Source organism: Temnothorax longispinosus, chromosome 7, assembly GCF_030848805.1.
Source record: "Temnothorax longispinosus isolate EJ_2023e chromosome 7, Tlon_JGU_v1, whole genome shotgun sequence".
Lineage (NCBI taxonomy): Eukaryota > Metazoa > Arthropoda > Insecta > Hymenoptera > Formicidae > Temnothorax > Temnothorax longispinosus.
Window position 1 is genome coordinate 7471644 of NC_092364.1, and position 27757 is coordinate 7499400.

The following is a 27757-nucleotide window of genomic DNA, read 5'->3' on the forward strand; positions in this document are numbered from 1 at the left end:
CTTTTATCCTGTTTATTAAACTGCGATCCACTCCTTTCTCTTCCATTATCTTCCATAAAATTTCTTTGTCAACGTTGTCGAATGCTGTCCTTAGATCCACAAACATTGCGAAAATCTTGTCTTTCCCAGTTGCCGAACCTTTCTCCTTCTCCCTTTGCACTATATGGTTCAAGATAAATATATTATCCATCGTGGACCTCCCTTTCCTAAAGCCGGCTTGGCTGTCAGGTACCATCCCTTTCCTCTCCATTATTACCTCCAATCTGTTTCTTAGGATTTCCGCATATACCTTGTATGCAGTGCACAGCAGAGAGATCCCTCTATAGTTGTCTGTTTTCTCTTTATCCCCCCTTTTATATAAGGGGACAACTATACTTGTTCGCCATTCGGTCGGAATTTTACTTTTCTTCCAAATGAGCTTCAACAGATCAGTTAGACCTCTTCTTACTGCTGCGCCACCATACAGCCATGCTTCCATTGGGATTCCATCGACACCTGCAGCTTTGCCTAGTTTCATGTTCCCGACTGCCCTCACTATCTCCTCTTCTTGCAGCTCTATTTCCGTGTCTTGAACCTGCTCTTCATTTCTTTCTTCTGTTTCCATGTCGCGCATCTCCAACTCCTCATCCCTTCCTTCCATCTCGGTCCCACCTAACAGCTCCATGAAGTGACTTCTCCAATTCTCTTTCGGGATATTATTCTCTTTCCATTCTTTCTTCTTTCATCGACTGTTTATGTAGTTCCAAATTTTCTTTTCGTCCTTTAGTTTCCTTAATTCCTCTTCTTCCCTCACTCTCTTCTCCATCCTTTTGCTCTCTAACCATCCCTTCAGGCATTTATTTTCTTCCAAATAGTCTTCCTTACTTCCCTTTCCACATCTCCACCTTCTGTGCTTTCTTTTTACCTCCCTCTTCTTTTTGGTACAACTTCAATCCCACCAATCTTTGTGCCCTATTTTCCTTCTTTTCTTTAACTTAATTATACACTAAGGCTCCAAGGATCCAGTTTTTTATTTTCACCCATTTCCTATCCACCGACTCCATTTCCTGGTCCTCGGTTTCATTCCATACTTCCGTCCTCTCCCTGTATAATTTCCTTGCCTCTTCGTTCCAAACTATGATCTTCTTTGACATATTCCGTTCCTCTTCTTCCTCTTCTGTACACCCCTCCATTTGTCTCGTATTCTCCCCTTCCTCCAGTAACAAGGTCAGAGGCAAATGATCCGAGTCCACCCTGTCTCCTATTCTAAATTCCAACACTCGTTCTTGCGCACTATCGTTTACAATTGCATAATCAATTACCAAGCACCCTTTCGCACCCACATACGTATATTCCCCCTCCCAATCTCCCTCTGTACATCCAATCAAAAAATACCATCCTTTTTCAATCATCATATCCACAAAACTTCTGCCACCATCTCCTATGACTTAATCTTTACTCTCCTTTTTAAAGTCATACTCCTCCTTCTTACCACCTCCCAAGTTTCCTATTCTAATATTAAAATCACCTCCTATAATAATATCTTCTCCTTCGCATCCTTCGCATTGCTCTGTTATTTTTGCCATTATCTCTTCAACATCTTTCTTTGCTCCTACATTATATACTGTAAAAATATTTAGCCCTTTTTTCTCTTTTACTATTCTCATTTGCGCAAATCTTTCTGTAATCATTATACTTTCATAATTCTCCACTTCCGTCATCCAGCCATTTCTAATACCTATTAGTCTCCCTTCGCCCTACCCTTCCTCTTTTCCCTTACAGCGTTGATGTTTTTCCAGATGTGCGTTTCTGGCAATCTACTCTTAATTTTATCCCATCCCTTTTCCTCTAACCATGTTTCACATAACCCTATAAAATCGAAACCTATTATGTAATTCCAACAATCTTTGTCCTGCTTCTCTGTACCTGCTACATTCCAAAAAATTAACTTTCGCCCATTTTCTTTCTTCATCTGCTTCACTTTTCCGTCCTCCATTCGTGTTGTTTGCCTATTGTCCTCTTGAGTGACACGACTTACTAATACTCTTCTCTTAACTTGGCAGTCCTCTAGAAATTTTCCTTTTTTATTAGCTTATTTTCTTCCTCGCTCCATACATACTTTCTACCTTGTATCTCTAGCTTCCTAAAACCTATTTTCACCCATTTTCCTTCTGTTTTCTCTTTCCATGCCCTTTCTTTTATCCGTCTTTGCACTTCTCTGTCCTCAAAGGTCAAGTCGTGATCAATGAAAATTTTCTTACTTCCCAGCTTCTTCTTCTTCTTTATGATGTTATCCTTCGCTTCCCAGCAGTCCATTTCGACTATTATTATCTCTCTTCCTACTCTGCCTGTTGACTGCATCTTCTTCACTCCCGCTTTTGCACCAAACTCCCTCTCAAGAAACGTCTCCGCTGTGTCCATCAAGCTCTTGTTTTCCTCTTTATGTAGTCCTCTGATCACTAAATTATTTTTCTTTTCCTTCCTTTCCTTCATATTTCTTTCTCTCTTCCTAACCAACTCCGCCACCTTTCCCACAATCTCCTCCATTTTGCCGCCGGTCGCCTCATCCGTTGTGTTTTCACTCTTTCGTTCGATCTTCGATAGCCTCTCTTCTATCTTATCCATCCTTTCCTCTACCTTTTCTTCTTTTTTTCTCCGACCCTCTTCTAAGACGTTCATCCTCTCTCTCATCTCTCTCATCTCGTCCCTCAGGTCCCTCATTTCGTTTCTAATCTCTCTCAAGACTGCTAATAGCGAACCGTCCTCTTCATCCTTCTTTGTTGCTGACAGAACTCCTTCCTCTTCTCTCTTCTTACCTACAGCACCGACTCCATCCTTCGCTTTGTCCATACCTGGTGGCGTTCTCACTGTCTTGTTATCTCTCTTGAAAATTTCCATCGTACGTTGTTCGTTTTCCTCTCTTTACTCTTAGCTTTCGCTAACTCGCATGCCGTACTGTTATCACTTGTCATAAACTCCAGTATGCTGAGCGAGCTCGATCTTTCTCTCATTCTTAACTCCTCCTTTGTAAGTCTTCCCTTTCCTCTTTTTTCTTCTTTGGGTGTGGCAAAAATTTCTTTACCCGTTTTCTCACTGCTTGAACTATCCGACACTGTAGCCGGATTCTCATCTTTATTCTTTATTACTTCCTTTTCACTCTCGCCTGTCTCGCCCTCCATCCTGTACGTCCCTCGTGCACGCTCTCCTTCCAGCCTATCTCCTTAACCGCTACCTCTATGCCTAGACTGTACCGTCTAGTGTCTAGTGTCGGTACCTACTCTATGCGTGACGCAAATCTCTCTCCCTTTTGAAACGCACAGCGATTTTCTCCCGCCTTCGCTCACCTAACCTCTCCCTGTCTCTAAAATATTTAGCGCTCTTTTCCTTCACTAATTAATATTTCCCTGCTGCATATATTATCCTATCCTAAAATTAAGTTCTTCTTCCTACCTTTCTATCGGTTTAACGTCTACCTCGACTCTTATTTCACCCTAAACTCTCGCCTAATTTATCCGCAACTCTCACACGCATGCACAACACACTCGCTCCACTAACCAAGTCCTATATAATTTTATATAATTATACATATTAATATATTTATATAGAAATAAATTAGAATTTTTCTAATAAGTAAATTCTAAAATATATAAATTTATATAATTATATATAATTGTATATAATTTTATCTGTCGAAGATATAGAAATAATCATCCAGTCAAAATACGATTAGACCTAGAAAAAATTGCAACACAAGGTTTTATTACGTCATTGTGTTCAGAAAAATATACTGAACAACATATTCAAATTCCGCCATTTTCCGCTATCCCTAAGTATGTTTTTTATTAACAATTTATAAACAAATTCGTTTTTCTCCACAAATACGATGAATTTTGAAATTTTTATAGAGATCAAAGTTGTAGAACAGACAAATATCTACAAAAAATGTTCTTATGAATTTTTTGAAATATCTCATATTATTTGAAAAATTTCAAAATTCATTGTATTTGTGGAGAAAAACGAATTTGTTTATAAATTGTTAATAAAAAACATACTTAGGGATAGCGGAAAATGTCGGAATTTAAATATGTTGTTCAGTATATTTTTCTGAACACAATGACGTAATAAAACCTTGTGTTGCAATTTTTTCTAGGTCTAATCGTATTTGACTGGACTATAAAGAATCCATGTAGATTATATATGATTATATATAATCATATAGAAACTTTAAATTCGGATTATCCCAATAGATGGCATTCGATAGGATTCGTTTCTCGTGTTTAAAATTTGACGAACAGTGGTATAAAAAACGGTATCAAGAGACACACGGCACTGTCTCACGTCAAGCAGTGCCAAGTTATAATATATGAAATAAATTATTTTATTTTTTATTTATTCATTATATATTATTACATAAAATTATATATAATTTTATATAATAATATATAATTCTTTGAAAGTAAACCTTAATATAAAGTTATATATAATTATATAAAATTATATAAAAATTTGTAGAATTATATATATTTTTATACATAATCAGATAAAATTATATCGCGCCAATTTTCATATATAATTATATATAATCATTTATATATAATTCTATATGATTATATATAATTTTTTTTCCTGGGAAGTTATAAAAATATGTTGTTTTGATTATTATTTTATTATTTTCTATATTTTGAAATTATTAGTTTACAACGCTTTGTTTATTTAATTAGTAAATTTAATTGTCTTGGAATGAATACATACCTGTATTTTTGGGAAATTTGCTAATATGTAGACAATAAAATTCATCGTAATACTGATTGTGTCACTCGCCTATATACAGAAATATTTATTTTAATATTTATTTATTTATAATTATTATAAAATGTTGCACGTACCGCTAATAACAATGTTATTACATTATCGCGAATATCCTCTCGCGTGAAATTTTCTTCACAGGGTGCGTCCATCAAGATATCAAATAACTTTTTATCTATATTATTTAACGAAAAGTTTAAATATAAATTAAAATGTTAATTACTTATTTAATCTTGTGCCAGTATACAGTAAACTTCAAAGTTAAATTGTATATTCTCTCTACATAAAAATTGAAAGTAAATTTAGGAAAAAACAATTTCCTAGAAATGTGTGTGTGTGTGTGTGTGCGCGCGCGCGCGCGCGCGGGCGCGTATGTATATATATATATAATAAAAATATTTTAATATTGTTTCTACAGCTTTGAACCATTTATTTTACTGCCTGTAAAATATTGATGTACTTACGAGTTTGATTATTTTCCTTGGTTGTATTCAAATTATTTAATTTATATGTGTGCTGTTGTATCATCTGTATAATAATAGATTATGTAATAAACAAAATAATCCAGGATATCAACAAATATAATTATCATATACCTCGTCAGTAAGAGAATGCACCAAATTTGTATCTTCTTTCTGTTTGTGTCCCAAAGCAGTGAGATTAAATATAACATCAGAAAATAATAATATATTCCTTACTCTACATAAAAGAATATTTTTTGACCTGAAACATTGTTTTTTAATAAAACAATGTGAAACTTTGCATAATTATATATGTATAGAGTGGTAAGTCCCTTAATAACAAAATAATTTTTTGTTTGGGCTATAAAGCAATTTTAGGAGTGAAAACATTCTCTAAAAAAAATTGATTTTTACATTTCTAAGCAAATATTGAAATGCGAGAAGAGATATGAAAAAATAATTTAAACAAAAATTGTATGGTTTTAAATGCACTTTACAATAGTATAACTTAATTTTCCAAAAATGGTACATTCTTTAAAATACCTTTATCACTCATTATTGTTTTTGAATATTTTAAAAAATATTTTATGTTATAAAATTATATTAAGGATGTATCACACGTACAATCTTAGACAAAAGTGCATGAAATTTGAAATACTTGAATATCTACGCCTAACGCATAGTAAATCTAGATGTAAGATACTCAAATGATAGTAGGAGTCTTATTTTTACTCCTAGAAAAGTATTTTTTACTTTATAAATGTTTTTTCCGTATTATTTGCGATTTTTGTAATTTATGAGCCTAAACTTTTGGCAGTGAAAATACCCTGATTTCAACTTTATAACGTCAAATTATTAATAAAATTAATAATTAATAATTAATAATTAATTAATTATTAATTATCATTAATTATTAATTTATTTCTTTAAAACGGTGTAGTGAAGACAATTGAAACTTGGCAGATATTTTCATCTATTCGTATACTAGATGTACAAAAAAATTCAAAATATTGGTAGCGCTCCTTCAACATTTTTTTAGCTGTTTTATCCGCCAAAATCGTCTCTTCCCATAAGAATACGTGTAAAATCAGTGAAAATTAAAATCGTTATATCTCAGCAACCGTTTAGTGGATTCGTTTCTACTTTTTTGTAGCACATCAGGAAGACTAAAAGAACATTCTCACAAATTTTTATCCACTTGGTAGCGCTTTGAAAATAGGTGCAATACATCCTTAAAACTTATGTTGCGCCAAATTCAACCATGTATCATAAAATTGTGTTACAAAATATTAGATGATTCTTCTTTATTCTTGCAAGATAAGATAAGGATGCACAATCCATATTAGTCTTATCCGCTCGCTGGCACTGTTTGATGATGGTTAATATTTTTTTTCTTTTTTGTAAGTTCTTGCAATACATGCAACGATGCAAAAGACGTAGCAATATGTAAAGTCCAATTACGTAAATGATCTTTGTATACTACATACATGCATTATAACTTAATAATATAAAAAACAAATCGAGTCTTTGATGATATATAGAAAATCATAATTTTAAGTGATTATAATTTTAAAATAGCATTTTGCAAATTTAATTTAATTAAAGATGGAAAAGCATAATAATATCAGAAAAATGTATAAATGTTTTATAAAATTTTTTCTAACGAAAATTAGGTTGCATACTCGCATTTAATATTTGCATTTATCTTCTTGTTCCAAAATGGTAGATATAGTTAATAATATAATAGTTATTTCACATAGATTTTGGTAAAAAAAATATGTATGTATTTTATATATTTTGTGTAAAACTGCAATATACAGGATGAGTTTTATTTAGCCAATAATCTTCGCTAAGTACCTTAAAAAGTATTGGATTATTGAAAAAATGTTTCGGATAAAAGTTGGAAAGTTTAAAGAAAGCCAATAAACGATCTTGTTAGATTTTGGATCTGAGGTGCGTATTAAGCCCAGTAGGGCCAACGTTAACTTTTTAAAATAGAAACCCGTATTTCGTAGTATCTTTTTTTTTACTAATCTTGAACAATTTTTGTCAGAAACATTTTTTATTTGTTTAATACTTTTTGAGATATTCAAGAAAAATTAAATTGGTAGCTTTTTCAATATTTACCTTACGATAAAATATAAAGATAAATACGTTTATTGACTCAGGGTTGCAAGGCGTTTTGTAGGGACGTTCCCAACTCTTTATTCAATTCTCATCCAATACTACCCTTCTCCTCTCACTTAACCCTTTGGACCAACGGCTTAACGTCTCTTTCCGAAAGACGGACCCCAGTTTGCTCCGCACAAGAGCCTATCTTGTACGGAGGGCGCAGGTTTCGGAAAAAACTTTCCCTTAAACATGGCTCTAGTGGACTTGAACCTGGTTCCTCAGATTACGAGTCTGGCGCTCTACCACTAGACCACATTGCCACCTACTTAGCTTTACGATATCTCGATAATTGTTTGTCAGAGAGAAAAGTGATACAGGTCTTATTGACTTGATTTGATTTCAAGAATATGCTATTGCAATAGTACCCCAACTTTTTTAAATATTTGTGTATACATAAATGAAAGCTCTTAAAAGATGTATAGGTACACAAGTATTTAAAAAAGTTTAGATATTATTGGAACAGTATATTCTTGAGATCAAATCAAGTCAAAAAGTTCTGCACCACTATTTCCTCTGACAAACAATTATCGAGATATCGTAAGCTAAATATTAAAAAAGTTATCAATTTAAGTTCTCCTTGAATATCTCAAAAAGTATTAAGTAAATAAAAAAATGTGTTATACAAAAGTTGTTAAAATTAATTAGTAGAAAAAGATAATACAATAAAAATGGAGGTTTTCTTTTAAAAAAAATTTAAATTGGGCAATACTATAGGCCCAACATAAGCCTTCGAACCCAAAATCTAATAAGATTGTTCATTGGTCGTCTTTGAAACCTCCAACTTTTATCTGAAACATTTCTCCAGTAAATCAATATTTTCTAAAATAATTGACGGATATAATTGGCACACGAAATAAAACTCACTCTGTTTAATGTTTATAAAAATCGGATAATAAGTCGTTTTCTAGCTCAAATAAAAAATTATTGTATTGTTAGAACGTCTTCATATAGGTACATATATATAATTACGCAAATTTTCAGATTTTTTTAAATTTTTGCGTTACAGAATGTCTTTTGTATAAAAGGAAATAATATAGTTTTTTTTTAATAATATGGTACATATCATATGTAGGAGAGACCGGGGCAAAGTCGGCCCTTTTTTTCGGTGCCGATTTTTAACAACAAAATAAATCATTTTAGTAAAATATAGTACACCATTGTAAAGAGTGAACCCTTGGCTACAAAATTTATATAGGCATTTTTTGGTCTACGTCGGTTTGTTCAACCGGTATAGAGTAAAAACGACAATGGTGCAAAAATCGAGAAGTCAAAATTCCCGGGGCGGAGTCGTGTCTTCATTCTTGGACTGGATTTTAAATAAAGATACATAATTTTGATCATAAAAAATAATAGAATACACTTTATTTATTGTTTTTAGTAGAAAAATGGAAAACGGAATCAGGGTCAGGACAGAGTTTGACAAGCGCACGTACTCGTTGTGTGCCTTTCGCCTGCACGAAATGCACTGTTTTTCATCGGCTCTGTTTTCTATTATTTCCGAGCATACGCAGCACATATTACTTATAATAGCTTTCTTGACTTCGTTTTGGCTTGGAAACGACTTCGTCCTGAACACAAGTTTTAGGTTGCTTACAAAATAATAGAAATCAATAAAAATAAAAAAATCGCACTGGATTCGTGTTCAGCATGCATTACTCTTCAGAATCACTTACTTTGAGATTCGGAGAGACAATAATACTTAAGATATTACAAACTTTTGATGCGAAAGAAATTATACTTTTGACCTGCGAAAACACGTTTGCTTTGATAAGAATCACATGGCACGTAATCTCTCTAAACTCCGTTGGTTACGTGGGCACAAGCCGTGCTTACAGTATTAATGGCAAGTTCACACAACATACAGATTTTGAGATAATTGCAAAAACGACTCCGCCTCGGGGCCGACTTTGCCTTGGTCTCCCCTAATTTATTTATAGTAAAAATTAACTTTAAATGAATTGACAAATGATAAAAAAATTTTCTTGATACACAAATGTAATTTTTCAGGAAAATACAAAAATTTTATTCAAATAGATTTATTGTTATTGTTGTTATATAATTTATTAATTATGAGTATTTAGAATAAAAAATGTTAATACCTCTGAACTGCTTTTAAGTAGTCGTTGTTTTTATTTGGTTCCAACTGGATACCCATCATAGAATCTTTACAGTAATAACATGAAAAGAACATTTCATTATTTGAAATATTAATGTGCAATTGATTAAATAATAATTTTTGTACTATACTGCCCAACTTTCGGACCGCTAAAACTCGACTAAAAATCATTTTTGCAAATTATTGAGAAAGAAATTTTGAAGCTAATACTTTAATGTATTTTTAGCAATTTTTGAAAATGTTTTATTTTTATCGTTTTGTGGACCACAACTCACATTACTTGGTTTTTTAGAATTATATTGTCATTTTTTAAATGTGGTTTAAAATTTTAACTATTTGAGCATTTGACATATAGTCTTTATTTTTTGTTGAGTAGCATTGACAAGGAGTCTTATTTAACCCTATAGAGTCACACTGGGTAAAATACACCCCAACGTTTTTTGACTTCAAAAACGACCCAGTAAACCAATGGAAATGGGCCTTGTGCCGTCATCTGCAGGTAGTTGGGACCTTCAAGTATCGATCCCCGTCGGTGGTATATTTTTCGGCCCGTTAGTTCTCTCTCGGCATTTTTTTCCACAAAAAATCGCACCTTTATAACCTCAAAATCAATATACTTTTTGGAACGGCCGCATAAACTGTAATAATTAGTGAAAAGTGCGTCATCTGAGGATGAAAAAACCGTTTGAAAAATTAAAATATCTTAAAAATTGAAAAAGTTACATTAGAGAGAGTTTTTGTAAAAAGTCACTTTTCCGACTTATTTTTTTCAACAATTTTTTTACATATGTTAAATTAATTTTTTGCAAATCAAACCTGTACAGCTTTTTTAATGAAGACTTAAACTACAACAGGATATTTTTTTAAGGTCACCTACAATTTTTTATACACATGCAAACACGCTAGGGGTGTATTTCACCCAGTGTGACCGGTACGGGATTCTCGGGAAGTGTGACTCAATAGGGTTAAAACAGACAGTGGAATAACTCAATTGAGCTCCAAACCCAAAATCGAATAAGATTATCTATTGACCCCTTTCAAACAATACAACTTTCATCTTATACATTTTTTTGTCAACCTCCTCTTTTATAAGTTATTTGACCGTACTGTTTTAAATGGAGCCTCCAGTGTATATCAAACATAATATAATATTGAAGATGAAAAAATTATTTAATTATCAAGCACGTGAGAGTAATTATCAGCTGCTTAAAATAACATTATATAATAAATATTTTTTAAATCTTATCAGTAAAATATGTTATAAAAAATACTAGACTCGCTATTTAGCTACACAACAGATACACACAACTGTCAAAATATATGCCATCCCGGGAAAAAAAGATTATATATAATTATATACATATAATTATATATAAATATATATGATTATATGTGTGATTATATATATGAAAGGTGCTTTATATAAAATTATATATGGGTCCTTATATCATTATATATGAGCATATATAATTCCAAATATAACCAGATATGAACAATAAAACATATATGCATTCATGTATGGATACATATAAGATTCATATGGAAGTATATAACCCTATATGATTATATATAATTATATACCCAGAAAAAACTTTTTATTTATTCATATTATAGTTTATATTAGTAGAAATATGATTATATTTGATCATATAAGAAATGGAAAATATAATCTTAAACAATATTATATGGCCATATATGAGAGTATATAATTATATTTGGCCATATATAAGCATATATGATTATATACTCGGGAAAAAATACCTCTTATTTGTTCATATTAGTAAATATATAATTATATATGGTCATATAAGAAATGGAAATATAATCTTGAACAATATTATATGGCTAAATCTCTTAAAGTATAACTTTATATAGTCATATATGGTTTTATATACTAGTATATTATCATGTGTGATCATGTAAAAGTATAATTATACCCGGGACAAAAATCCTTATCATGTCTTATATGTTCATATATGAATTTTGGCCGTATTTAAGCATATAAGATCTTATATAGTCATATATGATTATATAAGATTATATAAGGACATATAAAAAATATCTCTTATAGTGTGTTATATGCTCATATAAGAAGCTATCTTATCATATATGATTATATAAGATTATATATAAGGACATATATATTTTAAATAGGTTTTAGAAAATTGTTATATATTTTCAAATGTTATTTTTTAAGCGTGCCACTTTATTATAAGAGTGGACTTCACGATATAACTGATACAAAAATTATGTCGCTCGGAGACAGCGTCGCGCGAGACAGTGTCGTGTCTTTTTGATGCCGTTCTTATAACACTGTTTGTCAAATTTTAAATACGAGAAACAGATCACATCGAATGCCATCTATTGGATACTTTGAGATGCAATATTCTGGTCTGATCATATATAATCTTATATGACAATATCATTTCATATATGATTATATTATTTTCAGTTTAAATTATAAGGTATGTTTGCAAAATAATACGATTAATATATTTGTTTATAAGAACTATAATATATATTATATAACAGTTTTTTTCACGAATTATTATTGATGATTTTACTGTTTACGAAAATATTTAATAAAAATTAATATATGTTAATTTAAAAAATTAAGTACCTTATGCAAAATTAGAAAAAAAAAGAAAATAACATATAAGCAATGAGAAGTGCCGTTTTCGGTCGAAGCAGGTCTTGATGCTTTATAATATTTTACAATATCAATTGTTATTAAATACATGTTTCAGTTTTTTAAATTGGCACTGCGTGCCAATATGGACTTTGTCGGACTTAAAATACAATTGTGTAAACTGAAACTAAAAATAATATATTTTATATTAATTTGATATTGTCAAGTAAAATAATATACTAGAAGAATATTTATAACAGTTATACAAATTTATATGGATAGATCCATTATAGAGTATTCATATATGATTATCTTTAACCTTGTAAATATACTTTTACATGATCACACATGATAATATACTAGTATATAAAACCATATATGACTATATAAAGTTATACTTAAAGAGATTTAGCCATATAATATTGTTCAAGATTATATTTCCATTTCTTATATGACCATATCTATATATATAAAGGAAGATGTCCTGAGAGAGAGACTGACTGACTCACTCACTCACTGACTCATCAACGCCCAGCTCAAACCCCTGAACCGAATTTTTACCAAAAGTATATGAAATAGGGGTAGAATTTTCCGGGGAGTGCCACTATGTGTATAGTTTTTTGTTACCGATTTTTTGGAAACCGGTTTTTCTAATTTTTCTAATTTTTTGGGAAATAATTCACCGAATTTCAAAGAATTGTAGATCAAACAGGGGTAGAATTTTCCGAGGAGTACTATGAAGTGTATAATTTTTCGTTACCGATCTTTTTGGAAATCGGTACGGAAATTTTTTCAATTTTTCGGGAATTTATTGACCGAATCTTAAAGAAGTAGGGGTAGAATTTTACGGGGAACGCCATGATGTGTATAGTTTTCGTTGCCGATCTTTTTGGAAACCGGTTTTTTTAATTTTTCCAATTTTTCGGGAAATAATTGATTGAATCTCAAATAATTATACATGAAGTAGGGGTAGAATTTCCCGGGGAGTGCTATAAATTGTACTATTTTTTATTATCAATCTTTTTGAAAACCGGTTCCGAATGACCGCATCTCAAAGAATTGTACATAAAGTAGGGGTTGAATTTCCCGGGGAGTGTTATCAAGTATATAATTTTTCGTTACCGATCTTTTTGAAAACCGGTATCAGAAGTTTGACGAATTTTTCGGGAAATAATTAATCGAATTTTAAAGAATTGTATTTAGAGAAAAAGAGAGAGAGAGAGAGAGAGAGAGAGAGAGAGAGAGAGAGAGAGAGAGAGAGAGAGAGAGAGAGAGGGAGAGAGAGAGAGAGAGAGAGAGAGAGAGAGAGAGAGAGAGAGAGAGAGAGAGAGGGAGAGAGAGAGAGAGAGGGAGAGAGGAGAGGGAGAGAGAGAGAGAGAGAGAGAGAGAGAGAGAGAGAGAGAGAAAGAGAGAGGGAGACAGGGAGAGAGGGAGAAAGGAAGAGAGAGGGAGACAGGGAGAGAGGGAGAAAGGGAGAGAGAGATTATCTGCGTGTCTTATTACATATGTCCTCCGGGGTGAAGCCCGGGTAACCAGGTAACCAAAACAAATATAAGGTTTTTTTTCCCGGGTAATCTCTACTATTATATAAAGGGGAAAAGTTTGTACTGTTGTTCGGGGTAATCTTAGAAACTATTGGACCGATTTTGAAAGTATTATATATGAAGTAGAGATAAAATTTCCCGGGGAGTGCTATAGGGTGTATAGTTCTTCGTTACCAATCTTTTGGAAACCGGTTTTTCTAATTTCTTCAATTTTTCAAGAAATAATTGACCGAATTTTAAAGAATTGCATATAAAACAAGGGTAGAATTTTCCGGGGAGTGCCATAAAGTATATAATTTTTCGTTATTGATCTTTTTTGGAATCGGTATCCGAAATTTTTCCAATTTTTGGGGAAATAATTGACCGAATCTTAAAGAATTGTATATAAAACAGGGGTAGAATTTTCCGGGGAGTGCTATAAACTGTATAGTTTTTCGTTACCGATCTTTATTGGAACCGGTATCTGAAATTTTTCCAATTTTTCGGGAAATAATTGACCGAATTTCAAAGAATTGTATATAAAACAGGGGTAGAATTTCCTAATAAAGGGTTACCGATTTCAGTCTAAAAAAATCTATGTAATTGTTTTGATTTCTGCAAATTTTGCGATATCAAGCTAATTTTTTTTTATGTAGAATATTATTATATTGAATTTGGTGAGAATCGGTGATTACCGATTTTATTCCTTGGTTTTTTAATTGAAAAATCGAGGTTCTGTGTACATCGCGAGCGAGCCATCTCAAAATTCCCGAAAAAACGCCTGGGTAAACCAAGGGATGTTGTCGCTGATCGGTAAGTAAAATATCGGAAAAGCGGAAATGACTCAATAGTGTGAAACTCGAGTAGAAAAAAACCGGTTACGACATGTTTAATCCACGAAAACATTTATGCGGTCCGATTTGAAATTAGAGGCATTTATAGTTATGACTCAAATTACGAATATCAATTTTATCCGAGTGTAATAATTGGAAAAATGGATGCAATATGTGATCATTGTCAAGTAAGAAGTTTAAAACTTAAGCACCTAGAATGTGTTATTCATGCAGAAAAGTTAAATTACCGTCTTTAAATCAACCACCCGACACACTCCTTATGTTTATCTACAATAAAGCGGGGAGCACACACTTCTGCACAACGCATAATGCGTAAGCATAAGAAAACTGATTGGTCTATTTCCTTATGCACATGTGTATGGACCAATCAATTTTCTTATGCTTACACATTATGCGTTGTGCAGAAGTGTGTGCTCCCCGCTTAAGAATATTGAAACACAAATGAAGTCGTTTAAAAAAAAAAACGACTCCCGGGCGAAGCCCGGGTAACCAGCTAGTCATATATAAACTTTAAATTCGGATTATTCAATATAGATGGCATCCGATAGGATTTGTTCCTTGTATTTAAAATTTGACGAACAGTGGTACAAGAACGGTATCAAAAGACACGGCAGCGTCTCACGTTAAGCAGTGCTAAGTTATAATATATGGAATAAATAATTTCACTTTTGATTCTACAGCTTTTGAAAAAATATACATCTTAATTTATCAATGCTTTATTATCGAAGTTAACAGTTTTTTTTAAATATATATTGACCATATATATAATCATATATATGGTTATATATGATTATATATATTTACATACAGGGTGGCCCATTTTAAAAGAAGCAGGCAAATATTTCGAAAAATATAAAACATACGGAAAAACGTTTCAGACAAAAGTTGTTTGGTTCGAAGGGGGACATAAGATGGTGTCATTGGTTTGACCTTGGATGGTCGTTTAAAGCTCACGGTGAACGACACCTTTAACTTCTTAAATGAAAACCCCTATTTTTCAATGCATATTCTTGTAGCTAATCTCGAGAGTTTTTCAAAACACTATAATAAAGTATTTTTTTGTTAAGAACTTTTGGAATTATGAGGCTTGAAAGTTCTAGTATTTTGACATAAAATACAAAATATCTTGTAAAACATTAAGTTTTCGGTAATGTTATCTTAATACTTTTATGCACAGAATAATGAGACAAATCAATTGGTATAAAAAAGGCATAGTTCCTTTAAAAAAAAATGTAATTTGCAACACGCATCTGCATACTTTTTCTTAAAAGCAACTATGTCTTTTTTCATACCAATTGATTCGTCTCATTATTCTGTGCATAAAAGTATTAAGGTAACATTACCAAAAACTTAATGTTTTACAAGATATTTTGTATTTTATGTCAAAATACTAGAACTTTCAAGCCTTATAATTCCAAAAGTTTTTAATGAAAAAATTTTGCATTATAGTGTTTTGAAAAGCTCTCGAGATTAGCTACAAGAATATGCATTGAAAAATAGGGGTTTTTATTTAAAAAATTAAAGGTGTCGTTTACGTGAGCTTTAAACGACCATCCAAGGTCAAATCAATGGCACCATCTTATGTCTCCCTTCGAGCCAAACAACTTTTGTTCGAAACGTTTTTCCGTATGTTTCATATTTTTGAGATATTTACCTGCTTCTTTTAAAATGGGCCACCCTGTATATATAATATCATTATATATGTATATAATCTTTTTTTCCCGGGATGACAGCCGTTTATGAAGTAAGCTCAGCGAGAGAACCAATCGGCATCTCGGAAAAGAATCAATAATTAACTTCGACATCTTCGAAAAGACTTCAAGAGATACGAGTATCGATTTAATATGCCTTTTTTAGATAAGAATCTCATAAAAAATATAAAATAAAAATTTTCTCTATATGATACCAAAATATTCTTAATATAATAAATTTATCTTAACTTAAAATTAATAGTATTTACAAAGTATGTGTATGTGTGTGTTTGTGTATTTAAATAATATGGAAACTATTATATTGTTAATGTATCAAAAATCTTGTAATTATTTCGAAAAAAATTGTATCATATGTTAATAGTTTATAAATATATCAAATTACATAACCATCTCACCACATGCTATTTTCCAAGCACAATTTGATATTTGTTCTAGAAGGATAATTTCTTTTCCATTTAAATAACCATCTTTTTCTAATTTATGTGTAAATATTATAGATTGTTCAATAAATACATCAAAGAAATTTCGCAACATGTATGAATTAAATGTTGGTGCAGCCAGTTTCCTTATTCGAGTCCACAAGGATGCTGAAATAGTTATTATAAAGCCTTAATAATAAGCCTTAATAATAAAGCCTTAATAATAATTAATAATAATTATTTATTATTAAGGCTAAAAACAATATGTAATAAACAATATCATAATATTCAAAAGAAAGACTAGTATGTATTAGAGATATTAATAAGAAATGGTTCAAGAAATTGGCGTCGCTAACAGTTAGTATTATTAAATAATATTAGAAGCTACAATAAAATGTAAAATATTATAAAATATAGTATAAATGTATAAATTATATACACTATATGTATAAATATAACTGTATTATATAAATTTTTATTTTATTATATGTATAACTATATGTATAAATTTTCCGGGGAGTGCTATTGGGATTTTCAGTCGTGACGTCACAAGGCCAAGATGGCGGGCCTATTCCTGAAAGTAATAGAGCTGTCATATGTAAACACATATAAAGTTTACGTTATTCATAAATAATTAGTGAAATAACGATGTGTGTGATAAAAAAAGTGCGATGGGTGAACACCTAGAAGACAGAGGGGCAAGGTTTTCCCCTAGAGACACAAAAAATCGCGATTCTTGCTGTGTATTTGGCTCCAAAAGCTATGGATTAAAAGATACCTTTGTGCGATTCCACATGTTTCCACCTAAAGGAAAGTTCTATACTGAAAAAAAGACATGTTTGGAAATACAGAGAAGATCCCTTACGGAAAAACACCCAATTTTCGGTGTAAAAATATTATCAAAAAGACCATCAAAGGTTTGGTGTAAATTCGGATTGTCAATTGACGGTCAACACCAAAATGAGGGTTAACCACGAAAAGAATCCTCAAATAAGGTACCCTCAAATGAGTGTAGCTCCCAAATAAGGTACCCTCTAATGAGGAAATTTACCCGACATAAAAAAATTATATTTATTTTGAAAACTACTTTTTAACTAAATTTGTTTCTTAAGAGATGCAACCTATGATTATAAATATTTTCTCGTACTTGAAAAACACACTTACCTTGATGGGATTCGAACTCGAGACGTCGGGACCTCTGGATAGTGAGCCAACCGTCTTACGTGGTAGACTACTTCTTAATTTGATGTAAGTGTTATATGTAGTTTACATGTGTCATAACCAGCGCAAATATATAATTTTTCAAAAATTCTTAAGAAACAAATTCAGTTTAAAAAAAGTAATAAAATTTCGAATCGGATATACGAATATAATTTTTTCTTAATGTCGGATGAATGTCAAAAACCAGTGCCGGCTCATTACAAAATAGGCCTATTAGGCCAACGTCGCGCCGCGCGATTGAATAATGACAGTCTTGATGTGTGTATTAACTGTACGAAATTTTACACACTTATATGTTGTGACGTGACATTTGTCGCGTCCTCCGTCCAGACGGTAGCTCGGCCGAGGGGAAGGTCAGGAATGGCGTCTCGAATCGGGTCGAGGAAGGGCTACCCGCGTTAACTAACCTTTTCTAGCTAAATTCCGTAGGGATGGCAGGTGGTGCCGGAGAGCGGGATCACCGACCGAATGTAACGACGATAGTCGCGACGAGGGAGGAACGGGCGCTCGGAGGACGCACGGCGGAGTGGTCAGCCGGTGGGCAGGCCACCGGGACCTGCCGCTGGAAAAGCGCCGAAAATGTCTCGCACAGCGTAATGGAGGATTCACACTGCGTCCGATGTTCGACGTACGACGATCCGACATCCAATAGGAAATTTTTGTCTCTAATAATAAATTCTGTTATTGGATGTCGGATCGTCGTACGTCGAACATCGGACGTGATCGGAGGCAATGTGAATCCTCCATAACACGGCCCCGCCGCAGCTTAACCACGGGTGCACCACCGCGACTGCAGCGCGGGTAGACGACCTGCACGCTTTACCCGACGGCGCCCGGAGGGCCGAGCGGCGCCGCCACGGTCTGATCAGCCGGACGGGAAACCGCGAGGGGCCCACGCACAACCAGCAGCCAAATCAAACGGGCCGCGGGAAAATGGCGGAAATTGTCTGCAACGTCGCGACACCCACGACCAATCGGCGGGGCGGAAGAACCGCGAGTTTGAGGGCGCACGTGCGGGGGCCCGGCGTGGTCCCGCCGAGCCGATTGCTCCTCACTGTCGATCTAGCTGCGGACGAGGAGCCACCCTTGGACGAGCGCCCCGACGCCGCCGAGCAGCAGCGAGCAGCCTAATTGTAAGATCTCCACTCCGGTGCTGCCTAATAATTGAGGGCTCGATCTCGGTCGCGACCCGGCGCCAGTAAATGCGTATATCGAATAGATTACCGTGTGAATCGGCCTGATTACGTGTCGTATTTAGATACCGGCTCCCGCCGTTGTGGATGCCGGAAAGATTATCGCGGCTGTTTGTCGGGATCGCGGGCACGTGGCCGGCCGGGATCGTAGCCAGAAACATTTCCGAAAGCCCTACTCGAAAGCTCGCGTACGATCGGCAGTCAATTCGCGGTTATCGCCGTGAGAGTTTTGTGAATCGTGGACGGAAGCGTGCCGCGGGCGGTACGCTCCGGTGCATATTATATTTAGTGTTGCGTATTCGGGTATATTGTTGCGTGTCGTGTGCGGGAGTCCCGTGTGCGTGTCGGGAGGGACCGCGCCGGGCACCTTGTGGTGCATCGCGAGCCTCGCGGATATTTTGCGTCGCGTGCGCGGACTGCGCGGGCAAATATCGTCGCGTCTGCTCGAGGAAGAATCTCGCGAGCGCGCCATTATATGGCGTTGCGTATCTTGTGTCGTGCGTGTGCGAATCGTTTATGTCGAGCGTGTGAGGATTGATATGTCGGGTGTATGAGAATCGTTTGTGTCGTGCGTATAAGAATCGCCGTGCGTTCGGGATCTGGGGATTAAGGCGTGGGCAGATTGGCGTTATCGCGGGGTCGCGCTTATACAAATCGAGACTGCGAGGCTCGCTTGAGAGCTTCGCTCGCGAAGGGAGTCTCGCGGGCGTGGACATCACGCACTCCGCGCGTGCTGTAACGGCCGATCCGATTACCGCGTTGGTACCGGCCATTCGAGCGAGATCCGGCCTTGGTTTCCCGATACGATTTGTTCGTTCATTATGTGAAATATATCTGATTAATATTGTTTATCGTCGGACTTTATTTTGTGTGTTGCTTGCGTCACGCTCCTTCTCCACCTTCATCCCTTTCACGCGGAGCTACGCCCTGAGCTCGCGGCGAGGCTAAGGAGGCGGACGTTATCGAGACGTGGTGCGCGTCTATAATCGCACCTGGCGCCCAATAGAAAGGTATCGCCCAAGACCTCAGATGCGGGAATTACGGTAAGAGATATGACTCGTCATCCTCGTGGAGCTATCATCCGGCAATCAGCAGGTTAATTTGTAGCCGCGCCCCTTCGGCCAGCGAGACCGAGGGAAATCGGGTTGCAATGTATATATGGAAACTTTTATTCCATAAAGCAGATGTACATTATTTCGATTAGGACCTGATTATATTACCCTACCAATATTTCATTAAAGTAAGAATACATGTCTTGATCGGAACCTGCTTATGTATCCCCAAGTTTTGGGGATACAAAATTCGAGTGTCGATACCGAAACTTTGGTGTCGACACCCAAAGTTTCGGTGTCGACACTGAACTTTTGGTGTTGACACTCAACTTTTGGTGTCGACACTCAAAGTTTCGATGTCGGTACCCAACTTTTGACGTCGATACTCAAATTTTGGGTGTCGACACCAAAAGTTCAATGTCGACATCGAAAATGGAGTGTAAACACTCAAAGTTGAGTGTAAACACCAAAATCTTGGGTGTTTTTTTTTGTAAGGGATTGATGTTTGAAAACAATGGGAGAGAGTATTGAAAATAGCAAAACCAGAGTGGATAACCAAAAAGTGGACAGTGTGTTCTTTGCACTTTGACAGGAGTGATTACGTTCTGCCTGGTAAGTCAATATGATAATAACTGAACAATAACAAGTAAAATATATTCACTGAATATTAATGAGTAATATTAGTTATAATAAATTGTATATTGAATGGAATGTTAATAAAATGATGATTTGCTGATCGTCTTTTGTTTTCAGGGTTTCGTAACTCTAGGCTGAACTGTTTAAAACGAGACTCAGTCCGTTCGACGCTCACCGCTCTTAGGTAGAATATAGGTCCAATGTAAGGAAAAATAGGTCCATTGTAGGACAAAATAGGTTCTATGTAGGATCAAAATAGGTTTAATGTAGTGACAAAGAAGATTTAGTGTTGGTTAAAAGTTAGTTCACCGTTAGATTCGTAATCAGCGACCCCAAAAACTCCCGAGTAACGTGTTTCAAGTGAATCCGATAAATTAAAAAAAATCAGTCTGCCATATTGGATCCGCCATTTTGAATTTCTCTAAACTGACTTCAATTTCGTAATCAGCGACCCCAAAAACCCCCGAGTAACGAGTTTCAAGTGAATCCGATAAATTTAAAAAAAATCAGTCCGCCATATTAAATCCGCCATTTTGAATTTTTAAAATCTGACTTCAATTTCGTAATCAGCGACCCCAAAAACCCCCGAGTAACGAGTTTCAAGTGAATCTGATGAATTTAAGAAAAATTTGTCCGCCATATTGGATCCGCTATTTTTATTTTTTTGAGAGACATCCAAATCTTAGTGCTATCTACTCACAAGCTATGTATCCTCTTTTTTCCATTAGAAACAACAATTTAATCATATAATTTGTGTTTTTAACTCATATAAAGCGCCATATTTTGACCGCCATATTGAATTTTCAAAAGTACCACACTGTATTTGATAGAGCACACAAAAACAAAGATTTTAAGCCCTAAACCATTTTAATCGGTTCAATAGAATTTTGGAGACGGCCCTGTCCCGGTTGACATGGAACGTCCTATATATATAAAAGATGTCCCGATTGACTGACTGATTGACTCATCAACGCCCAGCCTAAACCCCTGAACCAAATTTTTACCAAAAGTATATGAAATAGGGGTAGAATTTTCCGGGGAGTGCCACTATGTGTATAGTTTTTTGTTACCAATTTTCTGGAAACCGGTTTTTTTAATTTTTTGGGAAATAATTGATCGAATTTTAAAGAATTGTATATAAAACAGGGGTAGAATTTCCCGGGGAGTGCTATAAACTGTATAGTTTTATGTCACCGATCTTTTTGGGAACCGGTATCTTTTTGGAAATCGGTTACGAAATTTTTCCAATTTTTTAGGAAATAATTGAGTGAATCTTAAATTGTATACGACAGAATTGAACTTCAGTCAATAAAAAAGTAATATTTTTAGAGAGAGAGAGACTATTTGCGTGTCTTGTTACATATGTCCTCCGGGGCGAAGCCCGGGTAACCAGCTAGTATATGTTACGGGCAATTTGATAAATTGGGCATTATGCATAATGGCCGGGCATTATGCATAATTCCCAATTTGTTCGGCCAATATGATTAATAGAGAAGAATTAATCAAATTGCCCGGTCATTATGCATATTTCCCAATGCTAAATGGTCATTTTGATAAATCATCTCATTTGAGTTGATTTTCCCGGCAATCTTAAGCCCCTTGCACAATAGGCGATAGCGATAGCGGACTTAAATATTTGTTAAAACTAAATAATTTGTTAAAACAGAGAATAGTTGATATATGAAAAGTAAATATTTATGTGTACTTTTTATATACCAACTATTCTCTGCTTTAACAAATTATTTCTGTTACAAATATTAAGCGTTTAAGTTAACGAAACATAAATAATTTGTTAAAGCAGAGAATAGTTGGTATATGAAAAGTACACATAAATATTTACTTTTCATATATCAACTATTCTCTGCTTTAACAAATTATTTATGTTACAGATATTAAGTGTTGAAGTTAACGAAACAAAAATAAAATTGTTAAAGCAGAGAATAGTTGGTATATGAAAAGTTCATATTAATGATTTTCGTTAAAGCAGGGCACACACACGTGTGTATGCCCTGCTTTAACGAAAATCACAACTTCTATAAAGCAGGGCATACACCAGCATACACACGTGTGTGTGCCCTGCTTTAACGAAAATCACAACTTCTATAAAGCAGGGCATACACACGTGTGTATGTGCCCTGCTTTAACGAAAATCATTAAAAGTTACATCGTGCAGAATAACCAAGCATCTCGATTCAAGCAGTTAGGTCTCACGCTGGGAGTTTCATTAGTTTAATTATGCGTGGGAAGCACACACACACACACACACACAACGGGGGGGTGCGAGGGGGGCCTTCGGCCCCCCCCTCCCCCGCACCCACCCCGCCGGTAGGCTGCGTGGACCTCGCTTTACAACATAAAGTACATGCTAAGTTGTAAAGCGAAATTATAAAGCACATGCATGGAGGGGTGCAAGGGGGCTTACATGCGTGAGCGCACGTGAACAGAAAGGCTTTTCTCCCCTGCACCCTCCCCCATGCATGTACTTTATAATTTCGTTTTACAACTTAGCATGTACTTTATGTTGTAAAGCGAGGTCCACGCAGCCTACCGGCGGGGTAGGTGCGGGGGAGGAGGAGGGCCGAAGGCCCCCCCTCGCACCCCCCGTTGTGTGTGTGTGTGTGTGTGTGCTTCCCACGCATAATTAAACTAATGAAACTCCCAGCGTGAGACCTAACTGCTTGAATCGAGATGCTTGGTTATTCTGCACGATTGATTCATTTAAAATTGGCGCAGTTTTACATGCGCGTGCGACCACTGAGCATGCGCGTGTGGCCGCAGGGCATGGTCGTAGTCGCTGCATCTCGTCGGTATGACAGGAATCATAACTTGATTCCTGTCAACTTTAACCGTTAATATCTCGCTTCGCGGGGCAGAGCGACACTTTTTTCTGCCAGATTCGGTCGTTTCGTGCAAAAACGCGTCGATTAAGCCCAAGTTGAACGAAATCGGTAAGGAGGCCACTATTCTTCAGATTTACCCAGTTAAATATTTTTAAAGCGCGTCATCTAACCTATGTAACTGTTTAAAGCGCGTCACTAACCTACATAGGTTAGATGACGCGCTTTAAAAATATTTAACTGTTTAAAGCGCGTCACTAACCTACATCTCGCTTCGCGGGGCAGAGCGACACTTTTTTCTGCCAGATTCGGTCGTTTTGTGCAAAAACGCGTCGATTAAGCCTAAGTTCAACGAAATCGGTGAGAAGGCCACTATTCTGCACATTTACCAAATAATTTATTAATTTGTCTGTTATAAATTATGTTTAAACACAAAATATAAAATATTTTAGTGCATGAACTCATTGTAAGTAAGAAAGTTGAAATTATAGACAGACTGCCATTCTTTTTAGAAAGATATTTTAATATGTTAATCACATTTCCCACTTGTCTGTGGGGAATTATGCATAATGACCGGTCAGTTTGATTAATTTGAACATTTTTGCTTTTATTATTCAAATGTCCCGAAAGAAGCGGGCATTATGCATAATGACCGGATTAATCAAATTGCCCGTAACATATATATATATATATATATATATATATATATATATATGTATATGTATATATAGATAGAGGTAGAAAAAACTAAAGAATGTAATAAAATTAAAAAAATTGCTAATAGTAAAGAGGTTTCCGATTGCTGTTTAAAAAAAAAATATACGTGATTGCTCCAATTTCCGCAAATTTTGAGATATTAAGCTGAATTTTTTTATGGATAATTTTTATTGATAATTTTTCGTTACCGATTTTTTGGAAACCGGTTTGGAAATTATTCAAATTTCGAGAAATAATGAGTAGATATTAATTGACCAATTTTTTGAAACCAGTGTCAAAATTTTTTTAATTTTTGGAGGATAAGTTTAATTTTTCGTTAATAGATAATTTTTTATTAATGGATCGATTTTCTTGAAACCGGTGCCAACATTTTTCTAATTTTTTAACCGACTTCAAAAAAAGGAGGTTCTATATTCGGCGTATATGTATGTATATCCACGATTTTCTCTGAAACCACTGGACGGATTTAAATGCGGTTTTCACTGTCCTATAGACCAATTCTCCAGGAACGTTTTAGTATATGAAATACGCTAGAACATCAGGGTACGGAGCAGTAAGGAAATATAAGATAATAATTATTCATATTAATTTAATGAAGCACTAAAAAAGTATAAAATAACAAAATTTTTTAAAAAATAGAACCGATTTCAAAAAAGCTCTAAAAAGTATTAAAAAAAAAAATTGAAAAAAGCTTTAAAAAGTATAAAATAATGCTTTTAAGAATCCCTTTCAATTGTTTGAAATCGGTGTAAGTTGGGGCCAAATTAATAATTACTAAATTAATTTGGCGCCGACTTCAAAAATTGAAAAGGATTCTTAAAAGTATTATTCATTTTGCACTGATTTCAAAAAATTGAAAGGGATTCTTAAAAGTATTATTTTATACTTTTTAAAGCTTTTTTCATTTTTTTTTTTTTTTAAATATTGTCAATGATTTTGGTGAAACTGGTACCAAAAGATTACTAATTTTATGAGGATGGCTATTATGGGGTTAAAAATTGGAGGTTATATGGGGTTTTATTGGTGCTCTTAATTAATGGGTGAGTTTGGGGAGAGGGGAATAGGTTTTGAGCCTTATATAGGGTGAGTTTTATTTCGTGTGCCAATTATCTCGGAAAGTATTGGTTTCTTGGAAAAATGTTTCAGATGAAAGTTGAAGGGTTGAGAAGAAGCCAATAAACGTCTTATTAGATTTTGGGTCCGGGGTCTGTGCTGGGCCCACCCAATAGGGTACAATAAGGCCCAAGTTAAATTTTTTAAATAAAAATTTCCATTTTTTATTGTATCATCTTTTTCTACTAATGAATTTGAACAACTTTTGTCTGAAACTTTTTTTATTTGTCTTATACTTTTTGTGATATTTAAGAAGAACTTGGTAACTTTTTCAATATGTAGCTGACGATATATCTCAATAATTGTTTGTCGGATTGAAAAGTGGAACAAGACTTTTTGACTAATTGTTTTGATCTGAAAAATGTGCTGTTGCATAGTACCTCAACTTTTTAAATATTTGTGTATTTATATTATTTTTTAAATATTTGTGTATTTAGAAGCTCCAAAAAAATGTATATTACACAATTAAATTAGATATATATAGGCTTTGTTGGAAATCTACGAGTAGAAGAGAAGCGAGTTAAATGAGAGCTAGACGCAATAATTAATGCGCGAAAGTTCTTTTAATTTTTGTAAAATAACACCTAATATATATATATAATTTTGTGTATTATACACATATTTTCTAACATTTGTAAATTGCGCGCCGACTAAATTGTCAACGAGCTCCAGTAGTAAAATCGCTTCCTTGCCTCTTAATTAAATCGGTTGATGCTAAATATCTAAATATCTGTAAAGAATTTATTGCAAAAAATACTCAGAATCTTCCTCATTCTGTGTACGGTGTCGTATTAATTCGACAAACTTTTGCGCATCTATTACCGCGTCTGGTTCTCATTTAGCCTGATTCTCTTCTATCTGGTATATAAAAAAGTTTGAGATACAATTGCAACAGCATATTATTGAGACCAAATCAAGTAAAAAAGTCCTGTACCGCTTTTTTCCTTTAATAAGCAATTATTGAGATATTGTAAGCTAAAATTAAAAAAATTACCAAATTTTCCTTAAATATCTTAAAAAATATAGAGAAAATAAAATAATGTTTCAAATACAAAAGTTCAAATTAATCAGTAGAAAATGATGATACAATAGAAAATAGGAGTTTTCATTAAAAAAATTTGACTTTGGCCCTACTGAACCCAACATGGGTCCTAAACCAAATTTGAATAAGATCATCTATTGGCCCCCTTTGAGCTCTATAACTTTCATCTGAAACACTTTTTTATCAATTCCTTCCTTTATAAGTTATTCGACCATGCTGTTTCAAATAGATCACCCTGTATATTCATAATATTCCTTATGGTACAACGTTAATACGTTATAAATGTAATGCTAGAATATAAACGGTTGTAAAATAATAAATTTTGAATATTTCCTTAAATTAATTACAAAGAAAGTAACTTATACATGTAAATTACGTACTTATAAAAAGCAATTATAGTATAATGTTTTACTTTTGTAGATATATCTTACCAGGAGCAGTGATCAATCCCATACCAAGTAGAGGAACAATTTTATATATCATACTTTTCTCTATACAATTTCTGCTGTGTAAAATAGTCTAAAAACATAAAAAAAAACATTTAAAAAATTATAAATTTTTCACCGCATTATGGTGACGTTTGCGCGTTTGTTTCATTCGCGTAATTAAACATAATATATTTTATCAATTGTAAACTAATCTGAGTTATTTAAGTTGTTGTTAGTTAATAAGTTAATGTTAGTAATAAGGATTATGTATGCATATAATACATATTATGTATAATTTATATAAAGTAGCTGCTTATTATGATATAATGAAAACATTATGTTGCAGTAAATGTTCTTTCATTACTTTTGCGTCATCCGGTTCGTATATTCCAATAAATAACTTGCTGCCCAACCAAAATTGTAAAGGAGATGAGTAATCTTCTGACATCTTTAATAGAAGATTCACAAATTCTAAAAATTTTAATATATCTTAGAGATATTTTTCTACGAGGTTACTTATTTACATGTTATTATTATAGAAATAAAAATTACATATATTTTAATTATAGGGGAGACCAGGAAAGAAAGTGACAACGTGATTTAAAATCTATTGTTCCTATATACGAATCTATCCGCTGTCGTTTTTTCAATGCCCTTCCCACTTCATTGTCAGTAGCGCGCAAAACTCATTGTCAGTGATGATGAAAGATTATTGCATCGACGCCATAAAAACACGACCAAAGTAAATATTTTGTTTTTTTAGTTTTTAAATATTTTATTGGAAATTTGGTTCATTCTCTTATTTATTGATTATTATAAATTAATCACTACTCCTTTAAGTAGCTTG

At 34.0% G+C, this 27757-nt stretch overlaps 1 protein-coding gene across 3 annotated transcripts in view; it reads right to left on the reverse strand.

The window, feature by feature from the left end:
- LOC139817037 (cytochrome P450 4C1-like) overlaps positions 1-27757 on the reverse strand; it is a 40618-nt gene that overhangs the window by 7596 nt on the left and 5265 nt on the right. Inside the window, exons 2-9 of one of the 3 annotated variants that reach the window (XM_071784864.1) lie at positions 27275-27381; positions 26914-27001; positions 16648-16839; positions 9518-9581; positions 5382-5508; positions 5250-5313; positions 4866-4960; positions 4732-4800 (exon numbers count right to left, since the gene is read on the reverse strand). In XM_071784864.1, coding sequence (XP_071640965.1) covers positions 4732-4800; positions 4866-4960; positions 5250-5313; positions 5382-5508; positions 9518-9581; positions 16648-16839; positions 26914-27001; positions 27275-27381 — 806 coding nt within the window. The remainder of the gene's footprint in view (positions 1-4731; positions 4801-4865; positions 4961-5249; positions 5314-5381; positions 5509-9517; positions 9582-16647; positions 16840-26913; positions 27002-27274; positions 27382-27757) is intronic. The other 2 variants (XM_071784865.1, XM_071784866.1) reach the window with 2 other exon arrangements.